This window comes from Gopherus flavomarginatus, chromosome 1, assembly GCF_025201925.1.
Source record: "Gopherus flavomarginatus isolate rGopFla2 chromosome 1, rGopFla2.mat.asm, whole genome shotgun sequence".
In the NCBI taxonomy this organism is placed as follows: domain Eukaryota; kingdom Metazoa; phylum Chordata; order Testudines; family Testudinidae; genus Gopherus; species Gopherus flavomarginatus.
The window spans coordinates 331467304-331488031 of record NC_066617.1 but is presented as its reverse complement, the minus strand read 5'-3'; the positions used below and the strand labels follow the sequence as shown (position 1 = coordinate 331488031).

General features: G+C 42.8%; 1 protein-coding gene across 2 annotated transcripts in view; it reads right to left on the bottom strand.

Moving 5' to 3' along the window:
* MICU2 (mitochondrial calcium uptake 2) overlaps window positions 1–20429 on the bottom strand; it is a 266388-nt gene extending 245959 nt beyond the window's left edge. For both annotated transcript variants that reach the window (XM_050937276.1, XM_050937277.1), the window contains exon 1: window positions 20197–20429. In XM_050937276.1, the coding sequence (XP_050793233.1) occupies window positions 20197–20406 (210 nt within the window). In that variant the 5' untranslated portion in view covers window positions 20407–20429. The remainder of the gene's footprint in view (window positions 1–20196) is intronic.
* Between the last annotated feature and the right edge of the window lie 299 nt (window positions 20430–20728).

Sequence of the window (20728 nt, the reverse complement as noted above, 5' to 3'; positions counted from 1 at the left end):
TCACAGTCCTCCCCTTCGGCCTCTCCACGGCCCCAAGGGTGTTCACGAAGTACGTGGCCGTCGTCGCCACCCACCTCCGCCGGCAACAGATAATGTGTTCCCATATCTGGACAACTGGCTCATCAAGGGGACCTCTCAGACTCAGGTCCGACAGTATGTCGGCATAATCACGGACCTATTCTCCCAGTTGGGCCTACTCCTCAACACTGAGAAAATCCACCCTGGTCCCCACACAAAGGCTGGACTTCATAGGGACAACGCTGGATTCCACTGAAGCCAGGGCCTACTTGCCTCTGCCCCACTTCCAGGCGATCGTATCGATCATCCGAGGTTTGCAGGCCTCCCCAATCACCTCAGCTCGCACCTGCCTCGGCCTCCTGGGGCATATGGCCGCATGTACTTATGTGACCAAGTATGCCAGACTTCGCATGCGACCCTTTCAAACGTGGCTCCATTCGGTCTTCCACCCAGGCAGGGACCCTATAGACGTCCTGGTGACAGTTCCCCCGAGCCCCCTCCGCTCCCTCGATTGGTGGCTAACTCCATCCCTGGTATGTGCAGGGATGCCATTCCATCCACAGCCGCCGTCGCTGGCCTTAACGACGGATGCGTCATCCCTCGGTTGGGGGGCCTATCTAGGTCACCTGCGTACCCAGGGCCTTTGGTCGTCCCAGGAGCTGACGCTCCACATAAACGTCCAGGAGTTGAGAGCAGTCCACCTCGCATACCAGGCGTTCCAGCAACATCTTCACGGCCGTTATGTTTCGGTGTTCACGGACAACACAACAACTATGTACTATATCAACAAACAGGGGGGGACCTGCTCGTCTCCCCTGTGTCAAGAGGCCATTCAACTCTGGGACTTCTGTATAGCCCACTCGACAGACCTAGTGGCGTCCTTTCTCCCGGGGGTCCGGAACGCTCTGGCGGATCGGCTCAGCCGGTCCTTCCTATGTCACGAATGGTCAATAAGGCCAGACGTCATCCATTCGATCTTCCGGAGGTGGGGATTTCCCCTCATAGACCTGTTCGCCTCCCGCTCGAACAGGAAGTGCCAGGAGTTCTGCTCCTTTAAGGGTCTCTCTCCGGGGTCGATCGCATTCCTCCTGTCGTGGAGGCACCACCTGCTGTATGCCTTCCCTCCGTTTCCTCTGGTGCACAAGGTCCTGTTAAACCTCCGCAGGGACAAAGCGCATCTGATCCTGATTGCGCCTGCGTGGCCCAGACAGAACTGGTACACCACCCTGCTAGATCTGTCCATGGCCACCCCAGTTCCCCTCTCCCTCCTTCAAGACCTGATCATGCAAGACCACGGCAGGCTTCACCACCCAGACGCGCGAGCCCTCCACCTCACGGCGTGGCTCCTGCATGGCTAAACACAGCGGAGTTACGCTGTTCCGCTCTGGTATAGCATATTCTCCTCAGTAGCAGGAAGCCTTCCACCTGCTCCACGTATTTGGCGAAGTGGAAACGCTTCTCTTGCTGGTGCGCAACACAGGGCGTTACTTCCTCGGAGGCCTCGATTCCCATGGTCCTAGACTACCTCTGGTACCTTAAGCAGCAGGACCTGGCGACATCCTCTCTGAAGGTGCACTTAGCGGCTATATCCACTTTCCAGCCAGGCGAGGGTGCACTCCATGTTCTCCCACCCCTTGGTGTCTCAGTTCATTAAGGGCCTAGAGCGCCTCTATCCCCCTGTACGTCGCCCTGCCCCTACCTGGGATCTCAATTTGGTCCTAAACAGACTAATGCACCTACCCTTTGAGCCAATAGCGACTTGCTCGCTCCTGTACCTATTGTGGAAAACAGTCTTCCTGGTGGCCATTACATCGGCCAGGCGGGTCTCCGAGCTGAGAGCGCTCACTGTGGACCCGCCGTACACTGTCTTTCATAGGGACAAGTACAACTGCGACCTCATCCGGCGTTCCTCCCTAAGGTAGTGTCTGCCTTCCATACCAACCAGGACATCTTCCTCCCGGTCTTCTTTCTGAAGACCCACTCTTCTCGGCGGGAGCAGCAGCTACACTCCTTAGATGTACGCAGAGCGCTCGCTTTCTATATTGAGCGGACGAAGCCCTTCCGGAAGTCTCCCCAGCTGTTTGTGGCGGTCGCAGAATGGATGAAAGGTCTGCCAGTCTCCTCCCAGAGAATCTCCTCCTGGGTGACTGCATGCATCCGCACATACTATGACCTAGCTCATGTCCCTTTGGGCCACCTCACAGCGCACTCTACCAGAGCTCAGGCGTCATCAGCCGCCTTCCTGGCACACGTGCCTATCCAGGAGATATGCCGTGCAGCGACCTGGTCATCGGTCCACACTTTCACCTCGCACTACGTGCTGGTCCAGCAATCTAGAGATGATGCAGCCTTTGGCGCAGCGGTTCTGCATACTGCCACATCTCACTCCGACCCCACCGCCTAGGTAATGCTTGGGAATCACCTAACTGGAATGGATATGAGCAATCACTCGAAGAAAAGACGGTTACTCACCTTTGTAACTGTTGTTCTTCGAGATGTGTTGCTCATATCCATTCCAAACCTACCCTCCTTCCTCACTGTCAGACTAGCCAGCAAGAAGGAACTGAAGGGTGGCTGGGTCAGCTGGGGTATATATCCGGCGCCATAGCGGCACCACTCCAGGGGGCGCCCAGCCGACCCGCTGAGTGTTGCTAGGGTAAAAGTTTCTCCGACGAACGTGCACGCAGCGCGCACACACCTAATTGGAATGGATATGAGCAACACATCTCGAAGAACAACAGTTACAAAGGTGAGTAACCGTCTTTTTTGCAAAGGTTTATAGACTGAGGTAAAAGGAAGTACAGCACAAGGCCAACCATGAATGAGACTGGAAGATGGAATTTTGAGGGATTTAAGAAACATAAATCCTCCCACACTGACTCTTGCCAAAGACATAAAAGGGACTGTTCAAGATGGAAATCCATTCTGTGTCCCATCACAGCTACATCATAGCCCTGTGAATCTTCTGCTGTGCCTGATCTCTATGAAACTTGTCCCTTTCATTTCCTCTGGGTGTATTAATCTAAAGTGACAAGGAAGAAGAGGAACACAATGAATAACTAAAGGCAGAAAGATCAGAGTGGAATGAAACTGGAATCCAATTGGTAACGGTTTAAGAATTAAACTAGAAAACTTAATGAAGGATGAAAAACAATGATAAACTTATTTACTGGAAAACATGTCTCAGACTCAATCACACAGCACCAGTCCTTTAAAAAAATAAATCAGAATTTCTTCTTGTGAGTTTTCTCTTTAATGTGTGTATAAGATTAGTTTCAAATTCAGGCTGATCTTTAAGTACTCTGGAATGGCTATGTGCCTCTGGAAGGAACGAAAGCAGGATCATCTGCTTGAACTTTGGCTGGTATTGTTCCCTGAAGTTTTGGGGGTGCTTAAGGAGTTTCATGCAAAGTGGATCCATGGCCTCATGATTGGTGCTATCTCGGGTTCTCAGACTGGGGATCGGGACCCCTCAGGGGGTCACGAGATTATTATATGGGGGGTCGTGAGCTGTCAGCCTCCACCCAAACCCTGTTTTGCCTCCGGCATTTATAATGGTGTTAAATATATTTTAAAGTGTTTTTAATTTATAAGGGGGAGGGGGTCGCACTCAAAGGCTAGCTATGTGAAAGGGGTCACCAGTACAAACGTTTGAGAACCACTGCGCTATTTAGTGAGGAGATACTGGATCACTCTAATAATTCCATTCTTCTCTTTCTCAGAGAACCAAGAAAGTAGTCTTGGGAAATTGCCCCAAGACTGTCTCATGTGGCAGTACTGCAGGGCTCTGCTCTGGTGCTCTCCGGTCCAGCATATGTCAGAAGCTGAAAGTGGGGAAGATAAGGAGCTACAACCTGCAGTGTCTCCTGTCTGCAGACCACACTCATTTCTAGTCCAGACATCTGTTGCAGTTAATAGTCTTAGCCAATGTCTTGCTGGAACATTAAACAAAAATCAATTCACCTGTGTTGAATAAAAGTATTCTCAAGATGGGAAGAAAGAGAAAAATGATACACCTGAGGATCACTATCAGTGTTCAGCCTCGCAGTAATGGATGCAGGAATCAAAAAGGGAGCAGGACAAAAATGGCTTTACTGCCACCTTTACAGCTTCCTATTTTGGGGACTGGTCGGTTCTTCACTGAACGCAAGTTAAAACACCTTCAGAGTGACTTTAGCCTTCACTCAGCTACTAGTTGTCCTAAGGGACTGTCCCAGAAGCTGGGAATTGCCTCATTATCCTTGTGTCTTTTATGCCAGGCATTGCAAGGAGTGGTGATGTAGAGCCACTATGCTGACGCTACAACCTCTGGGGATTCATCAGATCCATGAACAATGCAAAAGGGCCGTAAACAACCTGTGAATTAATGTTATTGTCTGTAAACAATTGACCTTTCCTTATTCTAAGGTTAGTCCCCACTCTACCTAGTCACAGTTTTTAACAAGACAAGCAATATATTCACTAATACATTGAAAGTTTTATAACAATTATAACAATGGCAGTCAACAGAATATAAATGTTATGATGTCCCCTAGTTGTGTATGCTTTGGATTATTTAAAGTAGATGCCATCCTGTCTGGGTGTTTCTGGATCCAGATGTTGTTTTGCTATTGCAATACAAACCAAAAGCCACTGTAGCGCCATAAAGGCAACCAGAGTAGACTGTTTTCAGCTTCAGACTCTGGTATCTTCTAGGGCAGAATTGATTCATTGTGGTTGGTGGGACTAACAAAGAGTAATATTAATCCTAGACTATATAAGTCATCAGGGGCAACTTTTGCGTATCTTCTGCCATGCAGCTTCCTTTAGGAGAATTTCTTTCCTAGTTTGTTCTCTTGAGAAAGGGCGTAGCACAGTGGTGGGCTACCTGCGGGCCTACCACTCCCTCAGTGAGTCTTTGGGTTTCCTGCCTGAAGTGAATATTGTAGTTGCACGAGTTTTCGCATTGCCATCTCATGTCCTAGAAACAGGTGGTGGAAAACAGTTTGTCTAGATGTCAGAGAAAGCTCTCTTCTGTACGTTTGCCACGGGAAGAATTCTGTCTGGTAATTAGGTCATCTGTCTCTCCACTAAAATGTGGAGCCAAAAAGCACATCATAAAATGTTTGTTGGAATGAAGAGAATTAGTTTGGAAAAAAAGAAAAAGCAAAAATAAAACTACAGATCTGTGAATTAGTCCTCAGTTCACCAATTTGTCCAAATGGATCAGTTTGTCTACAGAGAATGATTAGCTGAATTTTTGTTTTAATACCCAGGTCACACAGCAACAGTGAAAGTCATGAGCAGAAGGTGACTGATCAGACTAAAAAAGAGTTACATTTTAACTCCAACCCTTATTATTAGATTTGACATAATGCTGTTTTAATAACAATGAAAACAACTGTATAAAAAAAAACTCTACATACACAGAAAGGGGAGTAAATGTAAATATTTTCAAAGCCAAAACTTCAGGCTATAAATATCTTTTCACTCAATAAGCTGAAATGGATACCATGTATTTAAAGTTATGAAACAAATGCACATCTATAAGTAATATCTAAGTCTATAATTAATTACTACATCATGGTCCTACTGATTCCATACCTATTATACTATGTTCTATTATGGGCACACAGCATGACAATGTCTGTATGTCACTAATGCAGAGTATGATGTTTGTGATATATTTAATATCCAAGTTATTGATTTAGACTGCTTAGAGGGATATCTGATACATATAGTATTTCCAAAACACACTGAATTAAACAAGAGGTAGCTAGGGTTACCCTGTTTGGTTGGACAGCACAAAAGGAACACTTTCAGAAAGACTTAACTCTTTTTTTAATTTAAAAAAAAAAAAAAAAAGGACTAAGAAGAGGTGAACAGACAAACTCATTCTAGTAGAGCTCTGTTTAAAGTACACATTTATATTTATTGATGCCATCAAAGAAAAAAAGCTAGAGGAACTACTTTACACATTAAGAATCATACCGTTGTCCTAGATTTTGGGTGGTATTAATTGAAACTCATCCACTGCAGAGTGATATGCCATAGCAGTGTCAAGAAGTTTAACTGCTTTTTATTTTTGTTATTTTTATTTTCTTTTTTTGTTCTGTACAAATATATGCATCAACTGACCCTTAAATGTACAGGAAAGAAATTCAATAAGGAATATATTCACACAGTAAGCAGATTTAATTACAAGGTACATGGATGGCTTTCATTAAAGTTTGCATCAGATACAGTTATAGACTATACATAACTAGCTAATGTATCATTAAATTTGTCAGCTAATTCCTTCCTCATAAAGCAAAATATTAACTGATTTAACGTTACTGATTACATGCAATTAATCATTGACTTTGTTGACACGTACAAACAATATGTTTTTTGTCTTCTGTCAACACACAGATGAGACTCTCTAAACTGAGGATATTTTTTTAAACTTGGACACTTACAAACCATGTACACTCTCAGATTACTATGACATGATATTTCCCCAAAACAATGTATTCCAATAACAATTTGTTAAGAAAATAGAAGTACTTATTTTGTGTGTGTATAGTATGTTAATTGCCTTATCTAAGATGATATGTTTTGCACTGTATATTACATTAAATTCTGCAATGAGCAATAAATGTAGCAGTTAATATACTCTAAAAGGGTAATAACACATACGGATAAGAAATTACTAGTTTCTGTAACATACTGTATGTCAACTAAGAGCCTTCAGCATTGTGAATTGCTATAAAGAAGATTGGCAACATGGGCCCACTGTACTTCCCAAGTCTCTCAAATTCTTCAGTAGAAAGAAGGTTTAAATGTATCACCATGTGAATGGTGTGAGGGCCCCAATTTTGGCATTCCACGAGGATTCACACATCTCATGACAGTTCTGCTAAAACCAGATATACTACAAATCAAATTTTGTGAAAGGGGAAACCATCTGATTCCAAGCACTGCACTTCAGTGTCCACTAAATAAAACTTACTGTACTTCACATACCGGAAAGGAACAAATTCTGGAGACGAGATGGACAGAAGACATTTCTGGAGAAGGGACAAGGCGATGGAATGAAGCTTACTTTAAAGGGCTACCATCTCATGACAGTTATGGTGATTTTAAGTATCTTCACCTTGTTTTGTTTTACTAATGAGGCCTAGTACTACTGATCTGGCCAAGTGATCAGATTTCTGTACAAATCGAACCCAGTTTGGAGGCACATTTGAGGCCTGCCTAAAAGCTCTCTCCAGTAGCGTGCCTGATATAGATTAAAAATATTCAAACTAAGATTCAGAAGCCTATTTAAATATTATTATTCATTTCACATTTGTACGTTAAGTTTAAGCATATTTTAAATGTCATTTTAATTGTATTTTGAGATGTCTAGACCATTCTGATGAAAAGATGCCTTTTTGTCATGATTATGTTTTCAGTTGAATTGTTTCTAGAAAAATTTTGAATTATTTCTTTTAACAAGACCAGATAAACCATTTAATTTTAAATTAATGCAAATTACATTTCAACAGTTATGGCACACAAAAATAGTTTAATAATTATTGATAAAACAACCCCAAAAGCAATGAGTGATAATTTTTTTCTTTTTTACTATAGTGGGCTAATATGCTAGAAGATTCTTGTGCTTGCTCAGATTAGCTTCTACATTTTCTTCCTGGTTTTATTTTAGTACCAGATTCCTACAGGCAATTCCACACATCGCTACAAATCCTTATGCAATTTTATCCAGGATTCTATATTTATCAACAGGCACATCTTAACTGTAATTTTTTTTTCTCAACTGCAATCAGGCTTTAAAACAGATAAGAAAACCATAAAACAAAATGCTTTCCTATACTAAATATTACCATGTAATCCCAAATTTTTATTTAAAATTACAGATTAAGTGCTGGATCCTGCAAAGATTTAAGTATATGACTAACTCTGTGCTCATGAGTAGTTCCATCAAACACAACGGGACTGCTCACATGCACAGAGTTATTTACGTGCATGTGTGTTTGCAGGATCAGAGGGCTAAGATACCTTATACTCTCACAAAGTTATTCTTCTCTGCTTCTGGTTCCATAAAACCAATTTTCCATAATAAAAAGGAATTAAGAAATGTGCTGTGGGAAAAATTCTGGCTTGGAAGCTGCATGAGCAGATCTGAGACCACAAGCTGGCCCAAGACGTGATGGAATAATCAGTATCCCACAGAAGATTTCCCCCCTCCTTTAAAAAAAAAAAACACGACCTTACACTGATTTAAATAAAAATTGTTTTACAAATATTTATGCTCAATAACCAACCAGTTTCAGATTTTTTCTTGGTAGTTTCTTAAACAAAGGCACTGAGAGCATTCAAAATACAGTTCTCACTAGAGCTCAGCGAAGCTGCTTTCAGCTACCTGAAAGCATGAATCTAGACTGTTCTCAGTGGTAGCAGATAACAGAACAAAGAGTAATGGTCTCAAGTTGCAGTGGGGGAGGTTTAGGTTGGATATTAGGAAAAACTTTTTCACTAGGAGGGTGGTGAAGCACTGGAATAGGTTACCTAGAGAAGGTGGTGGAATCTCCTGCCTTAAGGCTTGGCTACACTGGAGAGTTGCAGCGCTGGTGGTGGGTTTACAGCACTGCAACTTAGTAACTGTCCACACCTGCTGGCACATCCAGCGCTGCAACTCCCTGGCTGCAGCGCTGGCTGTACACCTGGTCTGCTTGGGGTGTAACAATTGCAGCGCTGGTGATGCAGCGCTGCTCATCAAGTGTGGCCACCAAAAGCGCTGTTATTGGCCTCCAGGGTATGAGGCAGTATCCCAGAATTCCTGTCCACAACAACCCAGAAGAATGGCTGAACTTGGAGCTCCCCGGAGCTACTTATCTAAAAAACAAACACAGCTGCTCTTTGCTCCAGCGAGCGAGCAGAGGCAGGGGAACTGCTTTGGAATGTTCACAGCTGTTTGCTTGAGGAGAGAGGGGAGTCCTGTTGAGCAGCTGCTTATGTGGTCTGAAGGCTATTTAGGAGTGCATAATTTGCATTTAGTGAATAAGAGAGGGGTGGGGGAAGGGGTCGAAACTTTTAAAATGATTGAAAGTAGGTGCTGTGTATCTTCCAGTCCGTAGAACTTGCAAGGCAGGGAGCTGAGAACAGTGTCAGCTCCAAAAATCCACACTCTGTCTCCCCCACGCTCCCTGTCACACTCCACCCCGCCCCAGTTTTGAAAAGCACGTTGCAGCCACTTGAACGCTGGGATAGCTGCCCACAATGCACCACTCCCAACAGCGCTGCAAATGCTGCAAATGTGGCCACACTGCAGCGCTTTCCCTACACAGCTACACGAAGACAGCTGTAACTCCCAGCGCTGTACAACTGTAAGTGTAGCCATACCCTTAGAGGTTTTTAAGGTCAGGCTTGACAAAGCCCTGGCTGGGATGATTTAGTTGGGGATGGGTCCTGCTTTGAGCAGGGTGTTGAACTAGATAACCTCCTGAGGTTCCTTCCAACCCTGATATTCTATGATTTGCTGGAAAGTGTAGTTTTGGTTGACCCAAAACTCTTAATAAATTTAACTAGACTTCTTTCAGCTAGGAGAAAGACATTCTGGGGTACAATCCAGACAAGTGTGGGCCTGTGTCACCCCAGCCCTGCCAATTTGGGTGCCTCACAATGATTTCCTTTTGTAGCTCCCAAATGGTCACTTACAAACAGCAAGCCACTTACAAACAGCCCTGAGTGTCTGTGGATAGCTGCACCCTATCAGCCACATATACGTCATACTTTGGCTTCCACCAGTCTTGGTTACCACTTGCAGGGTGACCCCAACACACTCCCAGTCCCAAATTTTCCCCCAAAATGTGTGTTCTGCATTGTCCAGCCCTCTCCTGGACTGTCCAGATATATTATGTCCATTGCAACTCTAAGGGAATCAATATGAAATAGTTTGCTACCCTAAATGGAGTTACTCAAACTGAATTAGTTTTGATAAAAGAATAAAACAAGTTTATTTAACTATATGGAGATTATTTAACTATATGGAGGGGGCAGGGATAGCTCAGTGGTTTGAGCATTAGCCTGCTAAACCCAGGGTTGTGAGTTCAATCCTTAAGGCAGCCATTTAGGGATCTAGGGCAAAAATCTGTCTGGGGATGGGTCCTGCTTTGAGCAGGGGGTTGGACTAGATGACCTCCTGAGGTCCCTTCCAACCCTGATATTCTATGATTGGTTTTAAGTGAGCACAAGTATAAGGCATTAAAATAAATGGTTACAAGAGAAATAAAGATATTATGTTTCCTAAAATTTAAACTAGACTTGTTTCAAGATGAAGTTCCTTACTATATGTTCCCAGTGACACTGGTGACCAAATTCTCAAATTAGGATCTGCTCCCTAAAGGGGTGTGTGTGTGTGAGTGGTAGAGAGAGGTGGATAGCGACAGACACCTTGAGGTGTTTTTGCCCCTTACTTTGAAATGCATCTTCCTGAGATTTACCCATAGATAAAATTAATTCCTGCTGTGAGGACAGAGACAAGACATCTGATGGTGAAAAGTTTCATGCTGTTGTTTGCTAAGATACAGGTCTGTTTGTTCCTGTCCCCATTCCATGCCAAAGAATGGCCACTTAACAAGTAATTGCCCATGAACTTTGATGACACCTGACTAGAGGCATCAGCTTGTCCTTTGTCTTTGAAAAACAGATTTACCCACTTCCCAGACTTGTCTGGTAAACACAGCCCACTCATTATTTCAGCTTATGTTATAACTTTACATATAATGTTGCTACATACATCTCACCATGTTATTATTAACCAGCAAGTTATTAGTTTTCAAATGATATCTTACAAGCTATATTTTGTACAAAGATTATTACAATGTGTGTAAGGTATGAATACAGTGGTGCATTCAGAAAACTGTGTTATGGATATTTTATAATTTTTAGCCAATGGTTAGGGCACATGCCTGGGATGTGGAAGACCCAGGTTTGAATCCACATTCTGCTGCAGGGACTTGAACTCATATTCCCTCCCCTCCCAGGTGAGCATTCTACACAGCAGGCTATACAGTATTCTGGGGTGGCCGGCTCTCAATCTCTCCTGTTGAAGCAGTTCCATTTTGTGTACCTACTTAAATCTTCATTGGAGCAAGGACTCGAATTCAGGTTACTCACCTCTTTTAGATGAGGCGGGAGAGAGAAACTAAGCATCAAGCTCTATAGTCTGCTGGTTTAGGCTCTCACCTGGGAGGCGGGAGATGTGGATTCAAATCTGTCTGTGCCAGATTCAGTGTATAGAGTCATTCTTTCTCCCTCTCTTTGCATAAATATTTAAATATTCATTGGGCCAAAACAGAACAGTTTCAACAGAAGAGACTGAGAGCAGAATAGCCCAGTGGTTCTCAGCTAGGGGTATGTGTACCCCCAGGAGTATTCAGAGATCTTCCAGGGGGTACATCAACTCATCTAGACATTTGCCTAGTTTTACAACATGGTACATAAAAAGCACTAGCAAAGTCAGTACAAACTAAAATTTCATACAGACAATGAGTTGCTTATACTGCTCTATATACTACACACTGAAATGTAAGTACAATATTTATATTCCAGTTGATTTATTTTATAATTGCATGATAAAAACGATAAAGCAAGCAAATTTTCAGTGGCTATGACACTTTTTGTATTTTTATGTCTGATTCTGTAAGCAAGCAGTTTTTAAGTGAGGTGAAACTTGGGGGTACGCAAGACAAATCAGACTCCTGAAAGGGGTACAGTAGTCTGGAAAGGTGTCAAGCTACTGGAATAGCCTACCGTGTGGTGGCTAGGGCGTTCACCTGGCAGCTCTTCTTCTAGACAAACTAGAGAAATACAACCTATATGGAACTACTATAGGGTGGGTGAATAACTGGTTGGAAAACCGTTCCCAGAGAGTAATCATAGTTGTTATCAGTGGTGCACAGTCAAGATGGAGGAGCATATTGAGTGTGGCACCGCAGGGATCGATTCTGGTTTTGGTTCTGTTCAATATCTTTGGAAATGATTTTGACAATGGTGGAGAGTACATTTATAGGGTTTGTGGACAATACCACGCTGGGAGGGGTTGCAAGTGATTTGAGGATTTCAATAATTCAGACACGGGTTAGGGGTTTGTTACAGGAGTGTGTGGGTGAGATTCCGTGGCCTGCGTTGTGCAGGAGGTCAGACTAGATGATCATAATGGTCTCTTCTGACCTTAAAGTCTATGAGGAAGGAGAACTGAGTTTGCATCCCTGCTCCAATGAGTACTTAAAATGGAAAACCTTCAAAAGGAGAGATTGAGAGCAACCCACCCCAAAATAGTTTATAAATTGGTGACCAGAATGCCCATCTGGGAGGTCTGAATTCAAGTTCCTGCTCTACAGTGATGATTTAAACTCCCATCATTACAGACAAGAGTCCTAATCACTGGGCTAAAAGTTATAAAATACAGTTTCTGGAGCTGGCCCTTTCAAAACGACTGAAATGAAACATTTCGTGTAACCTGAGATGGAATTTTCCAATTTGCTGACAAATTCTGAATATTTTCAGAACTGAACCTAATATTGACCCTGATTTTTTGGTGGGCTGTTTGAACCGAAAAATCAGTTATTCACCCACCTCTCATACAGATACTGCAGAGACCAAGCAAGGTGAAATTTTTTTAAAAAGGACCGTCCCAGTAGGCTTTACTCAGGCAAAACCCACATTGGTTTAAATGGGAATTTCACCTGAATGAGGACCATGCATTTGGGTCCTAAATGTGAAATATTGGCACAAATTAATTCAATCTATAAAATGATTTTAGGAGTTATATATCAGATTCAGAGGAAACGTTGTACTAAAAAAACCCACTAATAATGTTTGCACAGCAAGGTACATCAGTAGTGTGTGCCACATACATAATGCTTAAGATTCTGTGCTGTGCCTCTCAGAGGCATAGTATAGAACCCGCAGCTCAGGGCAAAAGGGTTGCTTAGGAGGCCTTAAGCCACCTTTGCATCTTCCTGATCCTGGACACTCTCGGGCTCTTCGCATAATGTAGACAGCCCTGGAAGCCTGCCTAAGTTATGACAGCCTTCCTGTGGCTATCACAGGACTTGTCTTCATTACCGGGGTAAGTCGACCTAAGTTACACTACTGGTGTAGCTACAGTTGATGCAGCTTAGGTCGACTTATCCTGGTGTCTTTACTGCGCTGTGCTGACGGGAGATGCTCTCCAGTTGACTTCCCTTACTCTTCTTGGAGAGCTGAAGTACCAGGGTCAACCGGAGAGTGCTCTGCCATCGATTTAGTGGGTCTTCACTAGACCTGTGAAATCGACCCCATTTGCATCAATTGCAGCAGTGTCGATCTCCCAGTAGTGAAGGCGAGCCCTTGTGGGAATCTCTGCAGCCGCAAGGGATCCTCAGAAGGCAGCTTTATGACAATATTCTGCAGTGCCTGCACCAACAGAATCCTCCCGTGGCCAGAAGTGGAGCTTCCAGGGTCTCTTTACACTACTCCAGACCTTTCAGACAGCATAAAGGGTCTGGAATGAGGGTGAGGCTCTCACCCAGTGCATTTTCAACTAAAACATGAAGCACTGAATGTGAGTCTGTAGGCCACAAGAAAGCATAATATTTTTAAATATCTTTTCTCTAAGAAATGTAAAAATAAGCTACCAATTTGTTTTGTTTTAGGGTTGGGAAGATGTACATTTTATTCATATGAACTAAAAAAGAGGATTTCAAAAGTATAAGACAATGGCACTGGATAGACTGCTTGATTGTTAGGAGATCAGTATAGTTTAGTATTAAATTCTTCATTATGGTCTCTAATTACCATGTGCACTTAGTGTAAGCTCTTCAGGGCAGGAACCTTGTCTTCTTTTATCTGAAAAGAATGTAGCACACTGATAGTGTTGAACAAATAACAATAAAAAGTCACAAGGCAAACAGCAACAATTGCAATGCAATGCTATAACAGATAGTATAAAGACAAGACAAAAAAGTTGCATCCAGTCAAAAGCTTTATGTTCTGCTTTACCTCAGTTAAGCAGAATCAAATATTTAGAAGTCAACTAGTGGGATTTTAAAATTGCAGAACTGATTAATGTTAAGACAGACACTTCAGCCTAAGAGTTTCAGCGACAGTAAGAATTTAATGGTATGTTAATACAGTAGACTGCAGATGTCTGAAAATATAAAAATAATAGATGCTGCATAGACAAGTCTCTTATCAAGCTTCTCAACCATACATTATTTCACTCTGATTTGAATTACAGTACTACAGAAAAACAAATATAAGCCATCACTATGGCTTAGTCTATACTTAAAGTTTTGTTAGAATAGTTGTGTTGATTAGGAGCACGAAAAAAAACACACTTCTAATGAACACAGCTATACTGGCAAACATCTAGTATAGATGCAGTTATACCAGCAAAAATAAGCTTAACAGAAAAAGCAGTCTTTTGGGCATACAAGGTGTCTCAACACTAGGAATGTTTCCCAGTATATCTATAATCGACAAACACTTTCTAGTGTAGAGAAGGCCTATATCTGGCATTAGCCAACAGTGTAAACGGACAATGTTAAGAGCTATGTGGAGTCATTGCATAGATAAAGGTTTATATTCATCACTGAAGAATTATCTATCACAGTACTTCCATGATACATTTCTAAAAAGAACAGGCAAAAAAAAAAAGGGGGGGGGGATTAATAAAGATAATTTCTTACATTCTTCACTGCTTATCTAGAGCTTTAATGACCAGAAAAAAATACATCCACAGTAATCTTACATTAAGGCAACGTCTACACTAGAAACATCAACCAACCAACCTATGTAATGTAGAATTATAACCCCCACAGTAATTACTGCTGTGGTTCATGTCCACACTACTTTCCTTCTCTTGGTTGTGCACATCCTGGCAGCCTGCAAGGCTTTTGACTCCTAGCCACTGGGAGCCCAACATCCCCTGGGCTCTCATCTCCCTGCCACCAGGAACCTGGCTGCCCCCAGGCTCTCAGCTGGGCAGCCACTGGGCTCCCCACCTCCCGGCTGGGCTGCACCCACTTGGCTTCCTGCTCACAGCCAGGCTGTGCCTTGGGCTCCCCACTCCCCGCAGGGAGCCCAACAGCTGCACCAAGGCTCCCGGCTCCCTGCCCAGACTCCAGGTGCTCCCCACAAGGAGCCCAGATGTGGCAGGGAGCCAAGAGCCCAGGGGGTGGTGGGGTTGGGAAGCCAGGCTCTCAGCGGGACAAGTGCAGTCCAGCTGTGAGAGGGGAGCCTGGCTCTAGCTGGAGTTCCCCACCCACCCCAGTGACAGCCTAGCTTTCTTGTCAATTTCACAGCTTCAGCATGGAGCTGCGAAATTGAATGACAGGCAACAGCTGATGTAAATAACACAGTGTCTACACAGACACTGCATCATCCTAACTACACCAACATTAGCCCTACGCCTCTAGTGGAGGTGGATTTATTATGTTGGTATAACAGGGCACTTACACTGGCAGGAACAAGGCTGCCTTATGGCAACCTAACTGTGTAGTGTAGACCAAGCCTAAATCTGATCATGAACTTTTGCCTCTAGTCTACAATGAGAGTGTGACAGAACAAAGAAAATTACACTGTATGAACAAATATCAGACTACCATATCCTAAAGTAGAAAAAATTAAGATACGAAAGATATACCAGAGAAAAGCCTCCATGACTACACAGACCACACTGTAAGAAGAAATAAAAATGGATGAACACACAATAAAGGAAAGTAAGTCGCTAGAAAATGAAACAGGTTAACTATGCTTCTTACAGAAAGAAAAAATTGATGCATTCATTTATCCTCAGCCTGCACAGACTTACAGGCATGTTCAACTTTATGCACTATGAGTAGTAGCCCCATTAAAATCAATGGGACACCAATCATTAGTAAATGTAAGCACATATATACATTTTAACAGCATTAGGGCCATTGCATAAGTCACTTAACAAGTAAGTTCAGTTAAGACTTCAGAAGATGATCAGTGCCAGAGATATTTTATATTCAGTTCAATAAATAATGAAAGAACAGGTCTGAGGGAATGGGGAAAGAGAAAGGAAAATACAGTAGGTGTAATACACTCTTTTTAAAAAGTACAAAATGATTTTTTTCAGAACTAGCTTTGATACATATATTGTTTGTCCTAAAGTCATCATTTGCCAATGGTTAAAAACAGTTGTATATGCGCACATCTTATCATTACTGCTCTGGAGCAAGTAATATTTGAAAAAATTAGGCCCTGATCCTCCGAAGACACGAATGATTGGCCAAACCTGGGGATGCGACAGGTAAACAAACAGGCCCGGCCCACCAGGGTGCTTACCCTAGCAGGCCACGTGCCAAAGGTTGCCAATCCCTGCTTTAGACCATTTATAACTTGGTGGTGGACACAGAGTTACAAAACATTTCAAAATTTCTAGTTTACATTTTAATAATGTACTTTTGTATCACCATAAGGTAGTAGCAGAAATTCAAATTTAATGTTTATGAATATTAATAGTTTGATACAAATATTTTCTTTTACAGAACTACTTGTCTTTCTGTATCATCTCCCATCATACTACACAATGAAAAAATACTTAGGACATTCATAATCAAAGAGCTACAATGTGAGACAAATAAAAGGTGGGTTGGTAGCCTGTATGTTCAACAGGACAATGAACCAATGAAGTCATCACTTATCTGTGTCAAAGAAAAACAAAAATCTCAAACATAACACATGTTCCTCACGAAACAATTCCCCACACTACTAACATATCTGCATAAGCAACTTAATAGTCTTACAATGCAATTTGTTTATTAATATTTTAGATTTATATTTACTAGAGCTCTACCAGTAGCATCTAATACCAACTGTTCAACAGGGAGCATGCCATGCTGGCTCTACTGTTCCATCCCCCACCTCCCTTCCAGTTTAGGACTTCACAATCCCATTTTTATTTTATTCTCTTATTTTTATTTTCATTTTCTATTCTTTGCCTCAGTATCACAGTTTATATGGTCAGCACTTGAGAAACTAGATGCAGAACCTTTGTCTCTAAGTGGCATGGAATTTCAGCAAATTTTATTGCTGAAAATGGAAAACAAAACTAAATTAATTGGATCTGCTACTGTTCAGTGATTCCACTTTTCTGCAACAGAAATGGTTTCTAGAAATGCCAGGTTCCACCTAGAGGGTCAAAGAGTTCTACCACCTAGCTAGCCAAATAATATATGGGAGCTATGTCATGATATATCACCATCAGAACCATGTTAATTTAACACAGCCTCAGATGCTTTTCCTTCGTGGTTAATTTTTTAAAAAATATTGGGGCTCACAAGTGTCATATGGCACGACTACTTCCAATTCATTCATGTGATGATTTTGGCACCCGATTAAGGTTACACAAAATCATTGTAGTTATACATAAATACCGATCTCTGCAAATTTCCCTTGACAAGATTTTTTGTAATGCTTAAAACTGTAATCTGATATTTTCATATTTTAAATGTAGCAGTCAACTTTTGTGAAACAAGAGACTACACTTTATGAACAAAAATACTGTGTTTTTCAATCTGTTGGTTCTTCAGAGCAAATTAAAACTATTCCCAGAAGCATGTAATGGGCCTGAATGCTGGATGACCCGCAGTATTATTGCTATGACAGGGTCCTATATACAGCAAGTCAAGTTGTTATTAAATGGGGATTTTCAAGGACTAATGACAGGATTAAGATTTAACTCATTATAAAAATACCACAATTTTAAAAACTGCTCTTCTGATCTTAGAAAAGTGTCATTTCTCCACAATAAGGACTGCTACACCTGCAAAATCCTAGCCTCTCTATTTTGGGACTCAAGAATAAATCAAGGATTAGAAGTTTTATGCAATTGCCTGTCCAACACTCTTCAATGTGTTCAGTATTTGTTAGAAGGCAAGGTAAGTACAAATTTTTGCTCACGGAAGTATTCCCAAATCAGAATTCTTGTATATTTCCCAATACTCCCGATCCACTCACGAGAACTAACCAGATGGACAGCAATACAAGCATGTCCATGTATCCAACAAGACACACATTAATTTTATCTCCTAAAGAAAACAGAGAAAGACTTCACTCCCAAACTGAAAATACAAAGTTAGTATGGATAATAATGTTTTCAAGTTTTCAAAAGAGGGGTTTTTTTTTAATCTATTAACATAAGAACAACCATACTGGGTCAGACCAATGGTCCACCGAGCCCAGTATCCAGTCTTAACACAGGGCTGAAGGATTCAGAGGGAATGACCAGAACAGGGCAATTATCAAATGAATCCATCCCCAGTCACCCACTCCCACCTTCTGGAAGTCATAGGTTTAGGGACATCCGGAATATAAGGTTGCATTCCTCACCATCTTGGCTAATAGCCATTGATGGACCTAACCTTCATGAACTTATCTAATTCTTTTCTGAACCCAGTTATACTTTTGGCTTTCATAACATCCCCTGACAATGAGTTCTACAGGTTGACTGAGTGTTGTATGAAGTGGTATTTCATTTTGTTTGTTTAAATCCTATTAATTTCATTGGGTGACCCCTGGTTTGTGTGTTATGTGAAAGAATAAGTAACATCTTTATTCACTTTCTCCACACCTTTCATTATTTTACAGGCCTCTATCATATCTCCCACCCCTTGTCAACTCCTTTCTAAAATGAACAGTCCCCATCTTTTTAATTTTAATCTCTCCTCACATGGAAGCTGTTCCATATCTCTGATCATTGTTGTTACCCTTCTCTGTACTTTTTCCAACTCTAATTATCTTTTTGGAGATGGGAACAACCAAAACTGCCTGCAGTGTTCAAGTTGTGGATGTACCATTGATTTATATAGTGACACTATATTTTATCATCTCTCCCCTAATGATGCCTAACTTTGTTAGCTTTGACTGCCGCTGTACACTGAGTAGATGTTTTCAGAGAATTATCCACGATGACGTGAGTGATAACTAATGTGGACCACATCATTTCATATGTATAGTTGGGATTATGTTTTCCAATGTGCATTACTTTGCACTTATCAACCCAGTTTTGTGAGATCCCTTTGTAACTCTTTGCAGTCAGCTTTGGACTTAACTATCTTGAGTAATTTTGTATCAGCTGCAAACTTGGCCACCTCACTGTATTCCTGACAGTAACCCTTTATCTCCATACTGATGCTTAATAGGCAAGTACATTCTAATATTCATAACACAAGTAATACATAGACCCGCCCGGAAAATATTTGTACTGGGTGGTGAGCCATGCAATTCAGACAGAACACAAGGCACAAAAAACATTCTGTTTGTGAAATACTCATCCATGCCAGCTGAAGTGACAACATTAGATTGTGAAGCAGATGACAAATTTTGTAAATGAACAATTACAGGCAAAGCTGACTAACTGAATGCTTACTTGTGTCAACTGCAACTAAGTTTTCTACATTATTGTGTGATTATGGATTACAGTGAATGGGGAAAGGCACTCAGCACTAAGAGGGAAATCCTCATTAATCTAAATAAGGCCAGGATTGTTTTAAGTGAAATACTGTTGATCTTGGTTGCTGCCTGATGTCAAGGAGACCAGACACATGCATTACCTCACCTGCTTGACCTCAGATGAACTAAGCAATGGAGGCTCTTCCAGGAGGGCTCTAGCTACAGTTTTGGGACAGATAAAGTATGATCATTACAGTTTGCTATCAGATGATTTCATACTACACCTACCTAAGCAGAGATGTCACCAGCTTCCACTCTCACTTACTCTTCTTTGGGTCAGATACAGTGTAATTATTGTCTATGCACCTTTCTTTACCTGCCAGACTTTCCTGACATAAGCTGTGTACTGCGCTGGGTCACATAGTGTCACTCTGCAAGCCCTGTGGTCAGCGGGCTTTGTTGGGTACTGACAAGAAGAGAAGTATCAGCCCCAGTTTAGCTTAGGCTACCGAGTTGGGGCGGGGGGCTATAGCAGTAATAGCCCTGCACTGGGCTACCAGGTGTGTGTGTTGGGGATGGGGTGTTATAGCAGGTAACAACCCCAGCCCAGTGCCTCCTGCCCCAGGGAATGGTGCATGTGTGTGTGGGAATGGGGGTTAGAGCGGGTAACAGCCCCTGCTCAGGGCGCGCGCGGTGGACACGGCAGTTAGAGCGGGTAACAGCCCTGCCCCTGAGAAGCTGGTCACTTACCTGAGCCAGCACCGTCAGGAACCCACCGGGCGCTGCCCGTCCGCACCAGCCGCTGTAACCCGCTGCCAACGAGCCTCCTGCAAGTAGGGTGGCAGCTGCAGCCCACAGACCCGAACACCGCTGCTGGCTCCCGGGGGCCCGCAGCCCGGAGACGCTGCCCCTCAGGGAACGCCGGGCACCCGCAGCCAGTGCAACTCTCCAAGCCGCCATCTTCCCGGAAGCCGCTTCAGAACCAACGCAGAACTCAAACCGAGCCCTCTGCTACCGAGCCAGCCAGAGCCGAGCTAGGGAGCATGCGCAATGGAGAAGTGAAGCCTCTGCCCTTACTTTGCCCTCAGTTCCACTAACCAAGTGCGCAGAAGGACGCGCGGGGTTGGTGCAGGAATTCTTTCAGCATCAGTGCTAGGCTTGTGTGTGACTCCCCTCTCGGCCCTCCAGCCCGGTGTCTGTGCCTGCCCCACAGAGATCAAGTCACCCGCCACCACACAATGAAACAGAATAGTGCCAGGGAGCAACAAATAGGCAAAGGTTA